General features: G+C 41.4%; 2 protein-coding genes across 3 annotated transcripts in view; both read left to right on the top strand.

Moving 5' to 3' along the window:
- Positions 1-22,272, top strand: part of SEMA3D (semaphorin 3D) — a 131,092-nt gene that overhangs the window by 34,985 nt on the left and 73,835 nt on the right. For both annotated transcript variants that reach the window (XM_066318764.1, XM_066318766.1), the window contains exons 2-3: positions 6,279-6,469; positions 21,155-21,315. In XM_066318764.1, coding sequence (XP_066174861.1) covers positions 6,355-6,469; positions 21,155-21,315 — 276 coding nt within the window. In that variant the 5' untranslated portion in view covers positions 6,279-6,354. The remainder of the gene's footprint in view (positions 1-6,278; positions 6,470-21,154; positions 21,316-22,272) is intronic.
- LOC136361069 (inositol 1,4,5-trisphosphate receptor-interacting protein-like 1) lies at positions 13,235-16,263 on the top strand. Its single transcript, XM_066318740.1, is given in 3 exon segments — positions 13,235-13,259; positions 13,360-14,515; positions 14,517-16,263. Coding segments are annotated over 3 exon segments (1,932 nt in total). The 3' UTR covers positions 15,268-16,263.

Raw genomic sequence — 22,272 nt, 5'->3', positions numbered from 1 at the left:
GTGTTGCTAAATCGTGCCTTACACTGCTTTCTTCTTTGGCTTGTGTTTGGGTTTTGTTTTGGTTTTTTGGGTTTTTTTTCTTTTGATGATCAGACTTGTAGGGCATTCTCACGTCCTTCTAAATGAAGAGCTATGGGAAAGCTCTTATTATGGACGTAATACCTGAAGTCATCGTTCCTTCCCAAAAAGAAAACAAGAAGAAACAAGAGAAGAAAGAATCCATAAGAGATACATACTATCTAACTTTAGAGTAAAGGCATGTTGATATTTCTGTGCAAAGATCCCAGCTGCACATCTGACTGGTGGGACATTTTATTTATGTGCCTACCTCCTCTTGGCAATATCATTATCAGATGACAAGCTGCTTTCCATCCATCCTTTTTCTTGAACAATAGATACTGTGTTTGAGAAACAGTCTGTAGAATGTAAAAAGCAATGAGTCTTTTTTTGTTGTTATTTTTTTTTTTGTTTGGTTGTTTGGTTTGGTTTGTGTTTTTTTGTCAGTGGTTTTTTTTTGGTTTTTTTTTTTTTTGGTTTGGTTTGGTTTGGGTTTGGGGTTCTTTTGAGGAGACACGGTATACAAATGATTAGGGTTAGAGAATAGTATTTGTTTTATCATCAGTCTTGGATTTATGTGTTATATGTCCAAAAGATACGATGCCACAGATAAATTTCTCAGAATCACCGTTTGTAATGATCCATAAGTTTGTGTGCATGGCTGTCTATCTGTCACTTTCTGAAAAGGTTACTTCTGTGTCTGTGTGAAATCTTTGGGTGTAATCCTCACTGACATTGGCCTGAAAAATATCCTGATATCTTTTGAGGATGAAGCACTTATTTCCTATGAGTATAATTTTAGGTGCCCAACAGTAAATTTCATGGACAGATAAGCTCTTCACAGCCATGTGACACAGACCAGCCTGTAAAGATTCTATCATTTCTACCCATGTTTATCTCCAAACAGGCTACATGCCTGTTAGAAGTGCTTCCTCCAGTAGATTCCCTTCAGAAAGATGCTGAAAGTATGCAAAGGTAAAAAAAAATATGGGGGTTCCTTCCTTCTTCTTCTCTCATGTTTCAGTTCCTTGGTCACCGTTTTTACTTGAGATTGAGTTCAACTCAACAAAAAAATTCAATGTAATCCTCAAATGTATTTCTTTTTCTATTGGAGAGCTTTATTTATTATCAGATGTCTCTCTGCAATAAAAGCAGATTTTTTGCTGACTCTTTGTTCCCTCACTTGTATCCTCATTGTCTCTCAGACCCTTCTTTGCTCTATTTAGTTCTTCTCAAGTGGGAATCACAGCAGTGATTTTTCTTGCCAAGTTATTGGTGTTGAATGGATAGTGTGTAAATCAGTAAAAGTTAAGCCTTTAAAGTTTTATAAAACTCATTGTAAGCTGGGTTATGCTTCCTATGAGTCTTTGCTAGTTGTTTGGATATTTAACAATAGTGAAGACTGCTCTATGACAAAACCTCATCTAAACCAGGTACACTAAACCCAGTGATTTAATAAAACAAAATGAAAATGTAGGCTCACATAATGTTTTTGATTGTACCATTTTGTTCATTCTCCTGGTGTTGGGAAGTGAGGTAATGCTGATCTAGGGTTTGTGTTAAAAGCAGTATTTTTCTGAGTCCTGAAAGAGAACATTTTCTGGACTATAAACAGCACAAAACCTACTTAATAAGTAGGAGAACAGTGATGAATAATACTGTTTACCAGTTCTTGGATGGAGTTAGCTTTAACTGAGATTCACAATGAAGAGAAAAGCATCTTCTGCCAAATAATAACAGACCATCTATCTAAGGGGTACAAGAACATAGTTTCATTGTGATAAATGTCATCTTTGTTATTGCAGAGCTAAGTTAAGAATGCAAAGTAAGTCTAAAGATGAAATTTTATTTTTAGTCTCTTTGATTTTCTAACTAATCTGAGTCATGTATACCTAGAGTCTTCCCTCTTATTAACAAAGTTCATGATTATAGTGCAGTCTCGAGCCACACAGTAGATAACCACAGTAATTTTTTAATATGATAATTTCAAGGTGAGACATCTGCATAAAGCATTGGACACGTATATCTGTATACTTGTAGTTAAAGTAATATGCTTTAAATTTGTGTGCTTATAGATAAAGTACATATACTTTAATGAAGAGATGATAAAGAGATAATGTACCTTTCAATAAATTTGAATTGTAGGTGGGGTAATTTTGTTTCTTCTTCTGGCTAATTAGTTTTAAGTCTTTTAAAGCAATATGTTTGTCTGACACACCACTCATGTTATTTGTATTGATGTCTGGAAGGGATATCTTTTGCTCTCTCTGACTCCATAGACCAAAATAAAATAAAACCCCAAGATCTCAAACAAGGATAGATGAGAAGAACGAAAGACTCTACCATAAGTGATGGAAAATTACATATTGAAGCTACATGGCTCAGGCAACGTACTCATTAGATTTATAATGAATTTATAAGCTTATAGTGACTAGGTTGCTCTAGATTTTTAGTTGTCACAATTTGCAACATTGCTATTAGTCACTAAAACCATAACACTTTATTGGAATGTAAAATTATGAATTTTAAAATGACCTTGGAAAACTTGTTCTGGAAACAAATTTTAAATTATCCTCCAATTTCATAAAGGCTTTTTTAACAGAATTAACTGAGAGCTTCGTGAATGCAGTTTAAAAAGTGTGTGTTTGCAGATGGGTCACAGTCGTTTCTACTCTGGACTTCGTGACGCCAGGAGAAGTAAGAAACTACACAGTATTTGTGAATGCAAGATTTTGCATTTAGATAGGTTTGAGCTGAACGATCTGAAAAGCTCCCATAAGCACAGAGCTCCTCACTGTCTGTGTGTTTGAGAAGGCCGAAGAGCTCTGTTTATTGCCACAAAGGGCCTGGAATAATTATGTTTAGTAATTGGCTCCAGGTTTTCTTGTTTCAGACAGTAGCTCCGGAGCAATCTGTTTTATAGGCTCCACTAGATGTGACCCATTGCAGGGAGATGTCACCTCATTTCGGGGACGTGACATCACACATGTGCCAGGCAGTCCAGCCCCACTCTCTGTCAGGATGGCAGGGCACCAGCAGTTCCACTTTCCGTCTTCTGGCATTTAACCCACAGCCTGTTCCGAATTTATGGGCCCCTCTGGGAGGTCCTAGCAGGATGGAGCCAGGCTGCTCAGCCCCTCCTCAGCCTTGTGCCTCCCACCCCTACGTGGGGCAAATAAAAGCTCCTTTATTCCACTGGAAATGCCCCTGTTTCAGCGAGGTGTATGTATGGCTTCCTTCCCTGGTCGCTCTTGCAGGTGATAATTAACACAGTGCAGTGCTATTTCCTAGCTGAAGCCAAGGTGGGAAAGCAGCTTTAGCCTCAGCATTTTTCTTTTCAGACTCTTTTTCCTCATTTATTTTGGATCTGTTCATGGTGAGGAAGTTTCAGAATGTGTTGGTCCTTAGCTGAAGTATCAAAGAACTAAACAAACCAGTAACTTTTCCTTCTCTGACCAAATTCTTCTTAGTTTTGAGAGGAGGAAAGAATGGGGGAGTCAAATTTGCTTTTGTGTTTTATGTTTTATTTCTGGTTGTGGAACTCTTTGCTTCTGATCAGTGTGACTGTGTGTCTTTTCAGCACAGGACACTGACATTGCATGTGTACAGAGAGGAAGGATATTCCCTGAAGATTAATGGCAAGTTAGTTGGCCTGAAGTTCATTAACCTGAGCTAGACTGTTGGAAGGACTCTGTGTAGAAGCTGGAATTGTGTTAGAGGATCATCATAAACTAAAAATATATGTGACAATCTGGCCAGATTGCAATGAATCTAAAGACAGGACAGGGCTGGCTCGAGCTCACAGAGCAGCTGCCTCCAGTGTAAACTAATCGCCTTGTGAAAGCAAATGATTTTTCACAGACATTATTCAAATAAAAGGGAAAAGGGGAAAAAAACCCCTCAACCCCCAAAAAACCCCAGGAAGGTTCCCACTAGCAAAAAAAGCCTAAATGAAAAAGTGAAGTTGTGAGCTATGGCCAAAGCCCCAAGTTTGGTGCTGATTCTCAATCAATTCAGCAAATGACAGTGCATTGACACAACTGGGTTTTAAGTTATATTTATTGTGATTCTTCACAGTAATTTGCTTCAAGAAAATGAGCACCAAATCCTTTGTTGAATTCCCTGTTGGCTACAGCCCAGACCTTCAGGCCATGACTTCTCAACATACTCGCAGTGAGACTGACTCCCTCTTAATTGCTTCTTTTTGAAGTATGGTTTGTCACTATCATCCTGCTGAAGATGAACAGGGGTGGTGTCTCATCTTCATAGGCTCTTTCCCCTCCTCCCCTCCCCTTTTCCCCTTCTGCCCCCTAAGTAAATTTCTTGAAGGCAATTTAACCCTGGGATAGTCTAATCCAAATCAGTCCTTCATGGTCCACCCTCAAATAGATGTGTTGGCACGGAAGAAGTGAGGGTTTTCTCTCAGGATCTCATACTGTAATAAAGGGAAGGGAAAGATAAAACAAGTATTTCATGTTCGTGTGCTTTCTCTCTGTGTCATCTCATGAACATGTACTCACACTTGGCCAAGATTAGTGCATTCAGACACTGAATGTGAGTGTTGAAGAGGGGACTGAGAAGAAAGAAGTGTGTGAGAAGGAAGTGTTCTGCAGTAGGGGCTATGCTTTGCGCATTTTACAGATTGTTCCCCTCTCTCGCCATTGTGCTCTTCTTGCACACTTTGTTTCTTTTACTATTGAGAGGTCTGGAGGCTCAGAAAGCCCAAGTTTCATCTGAGAATTTCCTCTGTCCGAGAGAACTGGTTCCATCCTTTAATGCCAGGAAGGATGAATTGCCTGCATCAGGAGGTGCAGAATTAGTTCTGGGTGCTGCTGTCACTCACAGAGTAGCATGACCCAGTGCTGCAGGAGCTTGAATGCTAGACCAGGGGCCACAAGCTGTGCTGAATCTCTCATGGGCTTGTAAGGAACCTCTCCTTTGATGTCTGCAAGTGCTGGCTGATGTGGGCGCTAGGATTGCTCTTTTAATCAGGCAGTTTCAGTACCTTTCAGAAAAGAATTTTCATGGCAAGTCATGAGCCATTAATCTCTCGACAAACATAACATTTCCTTACTCCTTGGTTTTACAGCATTACTCAAACACTGATATTTGTCATTTCACCATCCATCTCCCTTGACCTCTAGCATCATGCACTTGCAAGGAGGAAGGATCTGGTCTTAGAAATATTTTCATACTCTGATCTCTGTGATTTATTAACCATCAAGTTTTGCCTTCAGAACTCAAGATGCCATTTCAAATAATTTCATGTGCAAAAATGGAGTTATTGGGCAAAAGGGATCCTTAATAGCTGGGTACAAAGGACACCAGGATTGCTATTGGTGTTTTCTTTTCAACTACTGTGCTAGCTGTGTGACTTTGAGGAAATACGTTCACCACAGCTTTATGGTTCTGTTTTTGCATAGGGAAAATAAGGACAGTGATAATTGCTTTCATTTGTAAAACACTTCAAGATTTATGGAATATGCATGACACTTATTAAGTGAAAAGTGCTGCAAAGCTGGCTTAGTTGCACACTGTGCTAACAAAATCTCATATCAGCCTATTGACCCCAGCCTGAAACACTCATTAAAGTTTATAGGACATTTTGGTGGATGAACTGAGGCAGTTATTCTGCTGGAAGTATCATATTGAAAGTGCTTTTAAATCTATCATCCACATTGACATTTTTTTTTCTATTAAAACTAAACACAACTGCTTGTTCTATGCAGTTTTCTTGGTTTATTTATGAAAGTTTTGATGGGTATATACTCATCGTTAACTCCGCTTGTACCCCCATGGCATCTGAAACATTACTGTTCATTCTAGTCATAGCATAAACACACAGTAGCTGTTGTACTGAGATAAAAAAAAAAAAGTTATAAAACATTGAGATATCCAGTGGACTGGTATGAACTAACAAGTTGCATGGTCACTTCTGAGTGGCAAATGTTCTTTTTGTGGATACTGCATAAATTTAATTTGTGCTTAAATTTTAGCTATGCTGGACACTGCTGTTTGAAAAGTTTACATATTTTTCCAATGTCAAATGTGCAAATTTAGTTTTAAAGAAACAAAACATTTATACTTGTACTAGAGGAAAACATATTTTTGTAGCAAAGAAATTAAATGAGCAGCTCTTTAAAGATAGGTCTGGCTTGGTTACAGAATTATTATTTATGCAGTAATGCAGGTCTACAGATATTTTCCTTTTTTTCTTCCAGATAAAACTTGGGTTGTTTGAAAAGTGAGGGGATATTTCACCATAGTGCAAAAGAAGATACAGAAGAAGAGAGCAGAATGAGAGCTTTGCAAATGCCACATGCCTGCAGCCTGCTGTCTTTAGTGATGCTGTTCCTTCCAGTCACTGGAATGTCAAAACAAAATATCCCAAGACTGAAGCTTTCCTATAAAGGTAAACTTTCCAGTATTTTTCTGATTCTGCCACTTTTGTTTTGATGTGATGTTGCCAGCAGTTCATTTGTGTTACTTACCAGGAAAGCAAAACACTCTCCCAGAAAAATATAATAGAAGCCTTAAGGATGGATGAATTCTGCCTAGGGATGGTATTAAATTCTGGGGGTTTTTTTGTTGGGTTTTTTGTTTCTTTGTTTATTTGTTTGGTTGTTTGTTGTTGTCGTTGTGTAGGGGCACATGTCCCTGAAATAGAACTGTCTTTTTAAACTATTATTTCTATTTGCTCCAAGTGGATGTTAACAGAGTACATAAATTAGAGGGGTGTGGTACTTGAAACACTCTAAGGCCCGTTGGAGACGTTTCCATGTGGCTGCTGGGGATGATGTGAGACATGGAGAACATTAGCACCTTACTAGAGCATCAGAGAAAGTAGAGAGAGCTGCCTCAAGTGTTTCAAGGCGACTGACATTTATTTTTGTAATTCTTTTTCTATCACTAAGTTGGTATGTTAAACTCTTCACATGTGTTTTTCTTTCTTCTTGCCTCTTTGGATCAAAAAAGTGTGTTTCTCTCTGGAATTCCTGTCTTGTGTGTGGTTCTTGTTGAGAATGATACCATCTGAGGGGTTTCAACACAGACATATTTATGTATTAGTGGGCAATTTTTTAAAGAAGGTAGATTTCATGTTGCTTTGAATGTACATTACACCTCCACAGGCACAGAGGATGTGTCACTGAGGCTGTCTTCTTTAGCTAAAACAAATGCTCTCCGGTTAGTTATGTTTCAGCTATGTCAGCACCCTGCCCTTATGGGAGCTATTTCTGCTCTGTTTTTCAAACTTATGTCTTCCTATGCATTGCAGAATTGCACTCAGGATGGTGTGATGGGACAGGCTGTAAAGCCTTCATCGGGGCTTATGATATGTTTGTCATGAGTTTAACACCCAGAGGAATTTATTGAGTAAGCAGAATGACATGCTATTTATTTACAAGCTTCTCTTTTGCTACATTTGCATGCCACTGTGCATGCTATTCCACTGGGTATAGATGTGTTTGGATGTGTTTGTGCGAGAGAGATGGAGGAAGCAAGATCAAGGGATCTTGACAACATTTTTATAAATTCAGGAAACAGTTGCACTCACTAAAGCCAATGAATACAGAAACTGAAAGACCTGACATGAGTTATGAAAGTTAGCAGTAAAACCCTCCTAAAATACAGCCAGCCTTCTCACAGCTAGGCCTTTTGAGATAATTCCCAAAAGCAGCATATACCATACGGTAATGGCATTTATTGTGGATTTGACACTCACGATTAGTGAATTCCTCTCAACTTTAAAAGCAGATAGCCTTTGGCAAAATGCTGATGGATGCATTTGGCAGGTAAAGAGGGGGAGAAAGAAAAATTATTGAGGTCAACATGGGAAAAAAAGAAATGGCTGAAATCTTAGTTTAAAAAAGTGGCAAAGACCTGCTGGGAGCGGTTGGGAAAATGCCTGAGCTCGTTTAAAAAGACAATGAGCAGATGATTGATATTTAGGCCCTGACCCAAACTTTTATTAGCAACTTTATAAACCTTTCAGTTTGGCTTGAGGGATACTGTTTCCTGTCCAAACTTATCCACCTATATCCCTGTAGGGTGGGAAATCAACAAGAGATACAGATGCAAAATAGCACATAAATCTTAATTTGGAGAGCTGTGATGGAACTGAAAAGCCAGAAGAAAGAGAATTCTGAGAATTTATTGTGCCTTGTCCAACTTTTTTGGGGGGATGGAAGGTGTGTATTTTTCTACATGGGACAAGAAAAAATTTACTGCTGTTTTGTCACACTTATGTATTATAAATAATTCCAGTATGGCTTATCATAATCAATTTTTTTGTTGTTGTTGATAACAGGATATCAGATGTACTGAATATTTAATAAAGTTGTCAGAATTAAGTCTACCTTCCTTCCCCCAAGTGTTTCAGGCAAAATAACTCCAAGATTTCTGCAAGTAAGATGTAAGAAAAATGAACTCTCTTGCCAGTTCTCATAAAATTGTTAGTCATGTCACTGACAAGTCCTGGCATCTCTGTTCTTTGGAATTAAGACTTGAAATACCATGAGGAGGAGAATAGAGGATTCTTTGCCTTCTTTATGGAAAATAGACAAAAACTGGGCATATCGGGCACTTCTAAAAGTCTGGTCACACACGTGTCTTTGAAGGAAAAGTTTCATTCCCTTCAAGGTGGAATGTGTTTATGGCATAGGCCCATCTTCCCAGAAGAACTGAGCATTTACTGGGGCAGGAGAGCTGAAAGTAAGCAGGATTTTGCTCTGCGGTTACTCAGTCTCTCAGCTGCATCAGTGAGTGGTGGATGAGGGAAGAGGGAGAGGGTGGGGTAGTTAAAAATGTGTCTATAACTGCAAGAGTTCTTCAGTTAATCACAACATGTCACAGCTCCTTTGTGTTCACACAGCAATTAAAAATTTAGACCTTCTCTTAATGGCATTTATAGGTTTTCATCTTAAGGAGTGGGAATCTGTTCTGGAAATGTTAAGATATTCCAGTGAGTGATGTGGGGATCAGTGCAATATCATACAATGGATTTCCTTTATTGTTTGCCCCAGTCTAAAAATGTCTTCTAAAAAATTGTGCACATATAAAGCTAAAGCTATACACAATTCAACTGAAATTCATTGTAATACTGAATGAAAACCATGTATTCTCCACCTGTGTAAATATAATACACTATGGACTTGAATCATGTATCTCATCCTTTATTCCCATATTTTCCCTGATCCATTAGTTGAAAAATTCTCTTCTTCACATAGACTTAACTTCTAGGTATTGGTTCATGTCATTACTACCCCAGAAATTTTCACTGCTCCTGTGATGTTTTTAAGGTGCTCTCACTGCATAGACCTTACTTAATATGTATATCTTAGATACTTCTACAAGTTTGAAGTGCTTTTATTATTATGTTGTAGCTTTAATATATGGAAGAGGTAACAAAATGTCTTCTAATAGAAGATTACCATCTTTAGGATAACAGGGGATGATTTTTGAGCAATATTCCATATTTTAATACTCTTTGTCTAGCACTGCTTTCAGTCTAAGAGAAACTGAGTATTTATCACTCATTTTCATGCAGTTGGAGATAACCTGTGATCTTCATCCAAACTGCAGAACTCCTCAAGCACAGAAGTGATGTTCAGCTTCTCTAGGCAGCACATCCTCGTTGTCTTCTGCCTCATTTAACATCCTCATTCCAACCTCTAGAGCAGATGCAGAAGGTTTTCACATACCAGTCTCATTCACTATTGTCATTTTCAGGACAGCATCAGTTTTGTTACTAAAGAATGGAAGGGTCTGTGTCCTAATTCATACATGTTTTATTCATACAGTGTAGACAGTCTTATTTCTGTCCGTCTTCTGAATAATCTTTTTTACTTCATTGAGACGTACTTCTATACATATTTTCTGAGTGTTTCTCTAGATTCTGCTTTATAGGGAAAAGTAGAGAACAGCCAAACCAGAAGGTCGATTTCCTTCTAAGGAAAAAAAAAACAACTATTAAACTTTTTTCAATTTGTGTCTATCCTAAAATTTCCGTGCAGAAATGCATATTCCTAATTTCAGATTTAACCCTATTGATTTGATTTACTTTGCTGCTTTTCATGGACATCTCAGTAAGTGTAGTTTTTGGTCTCAGTGAATGCATTTATTTTACAGAAGTTTGCATCCTGGTTTATTGTCTGAGGGGGATGCCCCAGCTCAGATTTGGACATTGTCACCAGTGACATCCACAAACATGTATCATTCCCATGTAGGAATGTGACCGTGCCTCAGAGCAAGGCGTGAGGTCTTGGTCGGTGGACCAGGAATCCTGCATTGTGACACAGTACATTGGAAAAAGCACAACTGAAGGCAACCTTTGGCTTTCAAAACAGGATTTACTTAGCACTGTTAAAAACAACTATGGCAGTAATTTAAATCTATTCAACAAGAACATTATTCTCAGATGATTTGTTGTTCTCCACATTGAATGAACTAAGATGCAGTCTCCCACTGAAGTCATGGCAAGAGTTTGGCCACTGAAGTAAATTGAAGCAAGATCAAATTCACACGTCTCACTTTTTTCTTCTCACATAAGTAAACTAAAGACAGGCAGTTCTTTGTCCTCTGCTGAAGGATGATGGAGCTAAATCATCAGCTCCACATGGAAATTAACCATGTTTAAGGATTGTTTAGTTTCATGCAGTGTTTTGCGCACAGGATTTTCTTCCCCCTAAGAGGGACTCATTCTTTAAACATGGTAAAAAAGCAAACAGAGAACATTTTGGTGCCAGGAATTCTTTTGAAAATTTGACTGGATGAGTACACTTGCTTAGTGTTCAAAAATGGTCCTTTGAACATGCTAATTTACAATGTCAGGAATTCTGTTCTCTACATTGTCTTTGCTTTAAACCTGTGTAATTTTATAACTGATGAGATGCTTAACTGTTGCATCAGAGCAGTTAGTTTGTTCAAAGTTTCAGTGAGCTGGCTTATTTCCATGTAATGCATCATTGAATTATATATATATATAACATAGTTAAAATTGTATAGCTCCTTGAGCCTCACTTCAGCTGTCTGTGACACTGCAATAATCCCAGTACCCTGATGAGGTGTTGCACAGCTATGACTGGTTGCAATGTGGTAAACTGGTGATGTGTAAGAGAGCCTAGAAATGAGTTCGCGTTTTGCAGGTGTGCTTGCTCTGCTGGAAGAGGAGGTAAAACCGGAAAAAAACCCTGCTCTTGTGGTAATATCAGCAGCTGTAAATGTGAATGCTTTTGAAAATCAAGGAAAATGTCCTGAATGAGGAAGTGCTGTTTTTCCCTTGTTGTTACTTAATTAATTTTTGATGGTTTGTTATTTCTCAGAAAGATCTATCTTGGATTCCTTTGTGGAAAAACATGAAGTGTTTATGTGAGAGCGAAGATCCTAGTACTGGATGATTGTATAGTTATGCAAAAGACTTTGCCTGTTTTGTCTCAAAAATAGTTTCTGGAGGCAGTGATCATTGAGACTTAAATACACCCTAGCCTGAAGATGGATGGGCACTGCTGTCCATGCGAGGAAAGTCTCTTATATATGAAGTAAACTAAATATAAATTTGAAGGCATTTAGTAATGGGAAAGCCATCAAATTCCTTACAGACGTTTTTTTTCCTTTTTAAGCCCAGTGAACTTGAAGGTCAGAATCAACTACATGTTGCATTTTCTGTCATATAATTATCATATATATAATGTCTTGGAGAGTGGCCTCCAGCCACTGACATCAACAGTTTACATAGCAGTTGAACTAAGAATAACCTTGGAGAACTGACCCGTATCAACCTCTTAACAGTGCAAACTGCAGCTCACAACAACTTTTGATTTTTCATGGTCACAGAAGGGCCTCAATTGGATAAAAGAAGAATTCTGTTCAAAAAATACAAAACTATTCTGCTGAATGTTCACTTCATTAAATCTTGGAAGATGAGAGGAAGCAAAACTGAAAGAGTGATACCTGGCAAGGAATTTTTGCTCCCTTGTAAGAATGAGGATAGGACAACATCAAAAACAGCTTCCCTAGAAGAATGAGGGGAAGATACATGATAAGTGGCAGCAGCTCGGAAGAGGGTTCCAAGCTCTTCCTTTGACTATTTTATTAATGACATCTGTTAAGCAGATCCAGTTCAGAGCAGTTTCAGAAATCCCAACGTTGTTCTCCTTCTGCTCACTGATGGGAGGGCATGATCTACCTGACATCAGTGTCTGACCACAGTGGACATCTGTGGTCACTATGCAGGTACTCAAGTCACAACCTGTTTCCCTTTCCTCCCTCCCCATTTCTGAAGTTCCATTTATAGACGAGTTCCCCAAAGAAGGACTGAGGAGCATAATCTCTCCTGTACTCACAGTCCATTGGAGATGAATAAACAAAGAGATAGCAGAAAGAGACAGAAGTTCCTTGATCAGTAAGAGAGATTGTCTGACTATGTATAAGGGAGACAGTTTTGAAGATGGAGGGAGTGGCAGATGTAGATCTTTGAGCAAATTTGAAAACACCTTCTGCTCCCTGAAAAAATCCTAGCTATACCAGAGTTTTGCAGTACTGAACCATAGAGTTTAAAAGCTAAGAGGTTATTAAAGACACCAAAATTTTGTAATTAACTTAATTGTGCCTTTTTAGGAGAGTATTAAATCTTTCTGTGTATCATGCAAGCAACCTGGAGCTCTTTGAGAAAGGTTTGTCACTATATCTTTAAAAAACCATTACCCTACATCCTGCCCCAAAAGTAATAAGGAATATTACTAATAAAAAATATCCCCCTCCAGGATTTTGTAAAAGCCTTCACCGAGAACCATCCATGGGTCATGTCACCCAGCTTTAGAGTTGACAAGGGTTGCGTGGGAGGCTGCTTGTGCCTGCTTGGCAAAGGGAAGCCCTGGGGTTGCCGGGTTGCCCAGTGATGGGCGTGCACTTGGTGTCTGTTGGGGCCCGGGCTGCCCAGGGCCATGATGAGTTCCCCGAGCCAGGCCGGAGTGCACACGCAGCGAGGGGATGGGGCTGGAGGAGGGCTGGGGCAGGAGCGCCGGCACCCGGGGCACGTCTCCTGTCCCCACATCCAGGGCCCAGGCCCCGGTGGGAGCGCCTTGCTCGAGCCCTGGCGCTCGCAGGGCTGACGGTGCCGGCCTTGCCTCCTGCCAGCTGCCGGGGGCCCTCTCCTTCCTGCCCCCCATGGCCTGTCTCCATGCCGACCCCACTGAAGCCCTTCTGTGTGTCCTCCTGCAGACCATGGCTTTCTTGTCCCTGCTCTTGGTGCTCGTGCAAAGCCTGATCCAGTGCCCACGGCCAGCTGGCGACGGGCTGGATGAGGCCACGCACCGGCGCATGCAGGAGCGTCAGGAGCTGCTGGAGCGCCAGATGGCTCAGCTGCTGCAGGAGCTGGAGCAGGGGCCCCGGAGCAGCAGGACCAGGCCTGGGGAGCCTCGCTCTCTCTTTCTCTGCAGCACTGGACATTCTGGGTGCTTGCTGGAGTCCTGCTCCTCTTGAGACTGTGGTTTAGCCACACGAGGAGAAGCCGCGAAGGCAGCAACAGCAGCAAGGACCAGAGCTCCTGCGAGACCTTGGGAGACGAGAGAGGAAAAGAACAGGAAGAAGAGAGGGTGGAGTCAAAGGAAGGTGGCAAAAACATTGATGTCACTGTGGAGGCGGAGGACAGCAGCACTGGAAAAGACAGAGAAGGCAGTCCTGTGGCCACAAATGAAGTTGAAGGTGCTGATGATGGGAAGGTGCAGGAAAGGAGTGATGCCAGTGAACGGAGAAGCAGCGATTGGACTGGGCCGGAAGATAGCAGTGGTCGTGGCTGTGCGGTAGACTCTAGTGGTTCTGCTGCAAGTGAGGAAGAAAAGAAGGGAACGCTCAAAGAAAGTGACAGTGATAGAAACAAGGGTGAAGAACAGGGTGGTGTAAATGTGGAGGGAAACAAGACTGAGGCTAGAAAAGAGGACAAACAAGGTAGCGTGGCTGCCAGTGAAAAAAAAGGCGGTGATGGTGGCAAGGAAGAAAGGGGCAGTGGTGGAATTGAAGACAGAGACATGCCAGACGATGGGAATAGACCAGGCATCCTTTTAGTGGATCGCGTCCGGTGGCCTGTGGAGGAGCTGGAGAGAGGCTGCTCAGTGACAGCTGAGCTGATGGAGAGCTTGAGGCGTGTCCTTGTGCACAGCGTCAGCAACAGCTTCTACCCGGTGCCTCAAGAAGCCATCGGGGTGGGCAGTGCCTTTGAGGGTTGGAGTCCCCGGGAGTGGGACGGGGTGTACCGCGTGCTGCTGCCGCTGAGTCCCCTGCCAGGGCACGTCTTCTGCCTGGAGCTGAACAGCGTGGGGCAGATGGCAGCCAGGAGCTTCAGGATCCCTGTGGAGCGGGTGTGTATGTGCCAGAGGGAGCAGCTGGGCCAGGAGCCGCTGTGCTTCCTGCACCACTCGAAGCAGGAGCTGCAGCGGAAACATCAGCGCAGCCTCCTGAAGACACTGCACCGGCTCCTACCTGGACGTGGAGAAAACCTGCCGCTGGTTCTCCCAGCTGGTGAGATCCTCGTGGCTGCATGTGCCTCAGTCAGCCTCGTGGCACTCGGAGTTTCAGCCCTGCAGCCGGTCCTGCCAATTCCAGCTGAGCGACAGCAAGGAGAGGCTGAGGGTGGAGGTGCTCCTTGGGGTGCGCCAAGGGGACTCGGACATCTTTGTGGTCAGCCAGCCCTCAGAGGCTCAGAGAGGCGGCTGCAGCATCTTTGGGAGGGGCCAGCCCGCCAAGGCCAACGTCACGGCAAGCACAGCGTGGCCTGAGATGTACGCTGTGGCTGAGGCCAAATTCTTCCAGCACGTGGCCAGGCAGGTGCCCTGCGAGAGCTTGCACCTGAAATGCCTGCAGGTCTTCACCTGCATCCTGAGGGGCACAGGTTTTTCCAGCTCCATCTGGAAGACCGTGCTCATGCACGTGCTGACCACCGTCCTGCTGTCCCAGTGGCACAGGAAGGAATTTGCACAGCAGCTGTGGGACGTCATGGCCTACCTGGGCCGCTGCCTGCAGCTGAAATGCCTGGAGCACTTTGTGCAAGGCAACGAGAGGCTTCCTGCAGAGATCAGCTTGCCACCGGCAATGCACAAGGTTGAGCCCCTCAACCTCTTTGAGCACCTGGCCCGAGACGCAGCTGCCCACAGAGAGGCCACACAAGCCTACGGGCAGCTGCGCTTTCACCTCTGGGTGCTGCTCTCCAGACACTGAGAGGAGGTCCCTGCACAGAGCGGTGCTGGGGGGCTCACAGCCTACGGCAGCCATGTGAACACTGCCTCATCGGTGCTTCTGTCACTGGCAATCCTGCAGCTGCTTTCCTGCTCCTGCGCAAGGAAGGAAGGGAGGAAGATGCTGCAGCCCATGGATGCATGGATTCCTTGTGCAGACACATCTGAGACTTGCTTTGCCCATCACCTCCCAGTTACAACAATGTTTTTGCCTAAGTGGATGAGACAGAAATTGGCTCCACCTGCACATCCACACAGAAGACAATGAAGCTGGTAGAGGTTGTGTGGAACACCTGGATGACAGAGAGCTAGCTGCCTGTTAGGGACTTAGTGTAGTTATTCAGTTAGGTGTAGCTTTAATAGTTTTGTAAGGATGTAGTTGGTAGTAGATGCACTTTACTATATGAGAATAGGTAGTGGAAGTTTTCCTAGTGAGACGAGTTTATTAGCACTCCTTGCAGAGGCCCTTTAGTGCTGTCAGTGTGTTGTGCATGGATTAAGGTGAATGGGACAGTTGTGGGTTGTTGTTGTTGGGTGGGGTTGTTCAGGCTGGGTTTATCTGTGGAATTTTGGTTTTTCACCATGTGCTGAGAGACCACAGAGGCAGAGCTGAGGGGAGATAGCACGAAGGAGCTTGGGCCGCAGGAGTGACCTCGTGGAGAACCGGATTGATGCAGCGCGGCAGCCAATTGCTCGATGGAGTCACAAAACGATTGGACAGAGACGCGCCTTCGAGTTGGACCAATCAGGAGCCCTGGACGGGAGCCAATTAGAAGAGAGATGATTTGGATCCACCTGGAGGCTATAAAAGGATTCCCCTGGGGAGCGGTGGGGTCCTCCGGAGGTGCTCGAGGCCCAAGGAGCCCCCTGCACACGCGCTGTCTCTCTTGGTTTTTTACTGAAGTCTGCTTTGTCGCTGGGCACCTTCCCAGGTCCCTGTTTCCAGTTGTTTTCTTCAATAAAGTAACAATTAACCTAATCACAGAGACTGGCTTCCTGTTTTTAAGTGTATAACTGTTTCGCAAAGTTACCCTTAGTTTAGGGGATTGAACTGTTCTACAGTAGTTGCTTGTCTGCTTTTCAGTAATATTTGGATATCTGTGTTTGAAATATTAATAGAAGGAGACAAGTTTCTCAAGTTCCCTGAAATGTGTCATTCTTTGTATTTAACCCTCTGTATCTTAGGGATTGTCCTTCCTATACTCCTTCTCGAAATAATGATTTTTTGCAAATTGAGATGTTGGATATTTTTACTCATGGAAATGCTTTAAGCTTGAAGTGAAAATGCCCTCAAGTGCTTGAAATTTTTCAGCAGAGTACTCCTGAGTTTTTTAGGAATTTTTGGAAAAGTGTTCTTTACGCAGTCATTTTTATATGCTCCTAAGGTACAATTCAGTCCTAAAAGTTGAACAGAGAAGTCCCTGACTGCAATACCTGTGGTTTAATACATAGTTCATGTTTTGGCTTTTCACAACCAAGCTTTTGGCACAAAATTGTGACAACAAAAAGTCATATTTTTTTCTATTCTTGGTTATCTGTATCACTTTGGGGAGGCCCTGCTGTGCTATGACTATTACCTCTTCCACCAGGCCTAATAGGACTAGTAGCAATGAGAACCACTTAGCATGTACAGCTTTGTTCATCATGAGATGCAGCTAAACAAAGTATAATTGACTTCTTGCAGTACATAGTAGAGATTAGTAGCAGTTTTGAAGTATTTTTTCTGTTTGTGTTTGCATCAAAATATTTTCGGTTAACTGGTCAATTTTAAACTTAGAATACCTTAGGAATTGGATAAATAATTGTAGTAATGTCATAAATATTTTTCTTTATCTCAGACGTTTGGTTGAAAATTTCTACAATGCCCACCTAAATCTTCATGTGCATTCCCCAACATGAGGAAGGATTGCTCCTACTTAAAGGAAAGTGATGATACCTTTGTTCTTTGCTGTATATGAAAATTATACAGCCTTTAATTTCAGAGTCATTCACAGGTGTCATTAGGTGTAACTGTTTTTAAAGAGGTTGAATGTTCCCTTTGTGCTAATTAGGTGTGGCTTGTTATTAAAAAAAGTCTGTAACTGGTGACAGAGGGTATTTTGAGTCTCAATCAAGGTGGTTCCACATTGCTGCCTTCTTACACCATGTTGAAGTTGAGGAATGGTAGCATGGTCACCACACACCTGACTGGATGCTAAGAAGTCCAGATATGTTTTAAATGCAAATATGTATTATCAGAACAGAACGACATTTTTACTTCTGAAGGCTTTTTGCTGTGGCTCTGCTGCTGGAGATTTTTTAAGTAAGCAATGATGATGCTGTTGTAAGCCAAGTTCACTGCAATACTGTGCTAAACGAATAAAACCTAGTCACTATTCCTGCTTCTACCACTCAGCAGTGAAATATTAACCCAGGAGGGGAGTTAGCTGGATGCCTATTTAATCACCAGACTGGGAAAAAACTGTTTAATTTTGAGGAAAACAGCAAATAGAGACTATAAGACTGAGTGCTGAACGTGTACTCATGAAAGACCATCTCCGTAACTAACTTTGTTGCTGTGCCTTGTGAGAATGCTGGTTCTGTGTTAGCCAGCTTACACAGATGCAGTGATTCAAATCGACAGCTTGCTCTAAACTTGAAAATCATTGGGAAATGCACTTTTCACAGTAAATTTTTCCAGTGTAATATCCTTGGTGATAGTAAATATGTCTCTCTGTGAAGGGAAATTTCGATGCATAAGATTGGATTATGTTGTTTTATGGAGTGAGAACAGTGATTAATTTGGCTGCAATTTAATCAGCCCTCTGTTAATGTTTACTTGTGAAATTTTATTAGGTCATGTTACAGTTACAATCCTACCAAATAGTCATGCTCAGAGTCCTATTTCCAGGCTGATTTCAATAGTAAATAACTGACCAAACCTGATTCTTCACCACTTTGCAGCTTGTGTTGTCATCTGCATCAGTAAGAAAGGAGTGTGCAGTGTTGTCATCTCAGTCTGGAATATTCTACGGATGTTTTCCTTATGGTGTAGTGAAATAAATGATTGTACAAGGCGTCAGATGGCTCATTCCCACTTGGGCATTTCAATCATGAAGCAGCATCTTCCCTCACTATTGTAGCTGTTTTAGGTGGGGGTTTTTACTGGAAATTCTAGAACTGTTAAACAACAGATGACAAATGTCCATTTGGAATGGTCTCTTCAGAGATCATTGCTTTCAAATGAGAAGGAAATGGGAAATAGAGAGCAGTCTCAGTCATCATCCTTCATGTATGTGGAGAATCAAATCCACATACTTTTGCAACTGACACTCTTGTAAAGGCCCATGCTTTTCATGGCTCTAAGTAGGGAAAGTGCTTTGGAGTATTTGCACAAGCATATCATTTTTCCTTCCTTAGATCAAATTCCTGTGGCTGCAGATGGGAAGGAATTTTCCCTCATATTCTGTATGTTAGTTACCTGTGTCCTGCAGGTGAGGACTGTGGTTTTTATAGTAACATGTTACCCATAAGCTGCTCCTAAATGGTCTTGCTGGCAATTAATAAACAAATCTTTTAAAGTGTTACTAGTTTGGAAAACGAACCCTGACATCTTTGTCATCACAAAAAGTATATGAGAAAGGACAGTGCTGGTTTATAGCAGTGTAGTGCCCAGCATTGGATATAGCTTTTCAATGTGAAGCAAGATTTTTTTTCTAAAGTACTGCCAAATAAATCTCACCTAGGGGAATAGGAGTGGCAATGCATGACAATTTGTTTTCAGATTGTACCTTAACAACACCCTGCACTGATCCAGACAAACGCACACAAACTGAAATAGAAGCGACTGAGCCAAAAAAAAATTGTCATCATTATATTTCAGTTAGATTAATAATGATAAAATATTTTCCCTCCCAGAGTGCTGTTTATTAGCCAGCACCAGAACTTAGTCTTTTCTTGCCATGGTTTTTGAGGGACCTTGGAGAAAAATGTTTGGGTGGGGTTGTTTTTTTTCCCTTTCATTTCATTCAGTACTTTTTCTCCAAAACACTGGTCCAAATTTTCATCATGACCAGGATGTGCAAATAACTTTTGCAGTAAGTCTGGCATTTCTAGCAGGAATGCTACATTGTCCATCCAGTGCCAGGAAGGTGGAAATACCCTTAATTTTATGTTCAGTTAAATACAGGATTTGTCTTTCTGTCTGATGATTTCCAAATAGTTTAGCTTGGAGAGCTTGCTTGTGGAAGAACTGATTCACATGTTTATTTTCTTTCCCAAAAGTAATGATTACCCAGCAAGACTTAACTATCCTTGTGCTCTTTTCTATATGTTGTTTGTGTCCTCATCCAGAAGTACGTCCACAGAGTATTCATTAGGCAGAATGTTACAGAATTTTATTTTACAGCCGTTTAGCTTTTTTGCATCATTATAGATTCTTTTATTAGTTTCACAGAGCATATTTTTTCCTTAATTACCTTTTAAAAGATATTTGAAGCTACTGTTAATTCACAGTAAAACTCTAGTGTCAAATTCTTGATTTTAATAAGGATTTTAGAGGTGTTGCTACTGGATGTTCCCCTTACTATACCATTCTCATTGAATTGGAATAAATTATCTTTGAAGATCCCTTGATTGGCTGGAGAAACAAGCCTGTGTAAGCCATGTGAAGTTCACCAAGGCCAAGTGCAAGATTCTACACTTGGGTCAGGGCAATCCTTGATGTCAACACAGACTGGATGATGAATAGGTTGTGTGAAGAATAGGTTGAGTGCAGTCCTGCAGACAAAGACTTGGGGATACTGGTGAATGAAAAAATGGATATGAGCCAGCAGTGTGTGCTCACAGCCTGAAAAGCCAGCTGTACCCTGGACTGTACCACAAGAAGTGTGTTCAGCAGGTCGAGGGAGGGGATTCTGCCTCTACAGTCTGCTCTGGTGAGACCCACCTGCAGTCCTACATTTAGTTCTGGGGCACTCAGTTCAAGAAAGACATGGACCTTGACATGAATCATGAGAAGAGCCCTGATAATGGTCAGAGAGCTGTAACACCTTCCACATGAGGACAGGCTGAGAGGTTTGGAGTTGTTCTGCCAGGAGAAAAAAGGCTCTGAGGAGACCTTATTGAAGCTTTTTAAAATACAAAGGGGGCTTGTAAAAAAGATGAGCAAGGACTTTTAACCAAAGCCTTTAGTGACAGGGCAAGGGGCAGTAGTTTTAAGCTGGAAGAGAGTAGAAAGAAACTGGATATTAGAAAGGCATTTTCTGTTATGAGAGTGGTGAGAAACTGGCACAGGTTGCCCAGAGAAGTTGCCCATCCCTGGACATGTTCAAGCCTATGTTAGGTGGGGCTTTGACCAAGCTGGTCCTCCTCATACTGAGGGAGTTGAACGGGATGATCTTCAAATGTCCCTATCCACTATTTCCCGCTTGTAATTATTCTTGGCTGGCATTGACCTTCTTTGCTGCTTTATATTTGGAGCACCAAATATGGTGAGGTATTGATCCTTGAGCATGTGTATCCATGAGTATGATAATACAAATGTAATTAGTTTTCTCAGAATGAAGGAAAGATATAGCACACATTTTGCAAAGATCTGTCTTCTGTGGTTTCTAATTTATGTTGAATTTCTGATTAATTTATGCCATACAGATAATTTATTTTAAAAAATTACATAGAAAAATACTTAGTGAAAGAAATATTTCCCAGTTTGGATGTAAAGACAACGCCAGAGAACCCCAAAGTTAACAGGAACTGTGTTATGACTCTGGAAAGACATGCTCCAAGACTGCACTTATCTCACTGGTATCTCCATGCATACATTTATAAAAGACACTGATGAGTCATATATAAACATTTTGATTATAAAGATTTTATTCATTTTCCCACAGACTTGCTGCTTTCAAACAGCTGCATCCCATTCCTGGGCTCAGCAGAGGGGCTTGATTTTCGAACCCTGCTGCTAGATGAGGAGAGAGGCCGGCTGCTAGTTGGGGCAAAGGACCACATCTTCCAGCTCAACTTGGTTGATGTAAACAAAAATGTGAAAAAGGTCAGTGCATTTTCCACAGATCTAATCTCCTAAATTTCATTAAATTCTTTTGTTTGCATTGTGTTTTTATTTATTTATTTCTTCACTGAATAACTGCAGATTTTGTTGTGCAATGCAATTTACCGAAATTTCATAATCTCACCTCCAATAGTTATACATATTATCTTTAATCAGTTGAATTTCTCATGTGATATGATCTCCTGTGTGACTGATGACCTGCAAGAGATCAGCTATATGGAAGAGCCCTGCAGTGCATGAAAATGGCATCAAAAATATCAGCAAACAGGAAAAATTTAGCTCAGAGTGTTAATTTCTCAACTCCTCTCGTCGTGGTTACCCTCCTCATTCAAAACCATTTGGAAGGAAATAACTGAAGACAGCTCTTTCATTGCTTCCTGGCATCACTGGGATTGCTTTACTATAATACTGAACAGAGCAGAGGCAATTTGGATGGTTTAAATTATAGTAAAATGTAAGTGGCAATTTTAGCATTTCTGTTAATACCTAGAATCACTAGTGATAGGAAAAGCTTCCACTGGGATCTGCTGTAGTCCCTTGCCTGTGCCCAGTGACAATGTGTTAACTTGAGATAATAAGATGACAATTTAGCTTTCAATATTTCTAGCAGACATGGTGAACTGGAGCTTTTGTAAGCACAGTTGACTGCTGTGAGTGAAAACCAGATACTTGCACAGGAACACATGAAAACTGGTTTCCTGCTTCTTCCAGATATGAAGAAAATTTGAATTCTCAGCTGTGTTTGGTATTTTCTTTAGACACCAGAAGGGGGTTTTAAATTACTGCATTCTGCTGCCAGCTCTGAAGAGGTAACTGACCCTGAATTAATGTGATTGCAGGCAGGGGCTGAACAGGTGGAACAAGAGAGTGTTTTGCCCACATGTTTGAGAGCAACACTTGCTATCATTATGTATAGAAGAGATACAGTACCAGGTGGAA

The sequence above is a fragment of the Sylvia atricapilla genome, chromosome 5, assembly GCF_009819655.1.
Source record: "Sylvia atricapilla isolate bSylAtr1 chromosome 5, bSylAtr1.pri, whole genome shotgun sequence".
Classification (NCBI taxonomy): Eukaryota; Metazoa; Chordata; class Aves; order Passeriformes; family Sylviidae; genus Sylvia; species Sylvia atricapilla.
The sequence above is the reverse complement of the archived record's forward strand: the minus strand, read 5'-3'. Positions and strand labels throughout refer to the sequence as shown.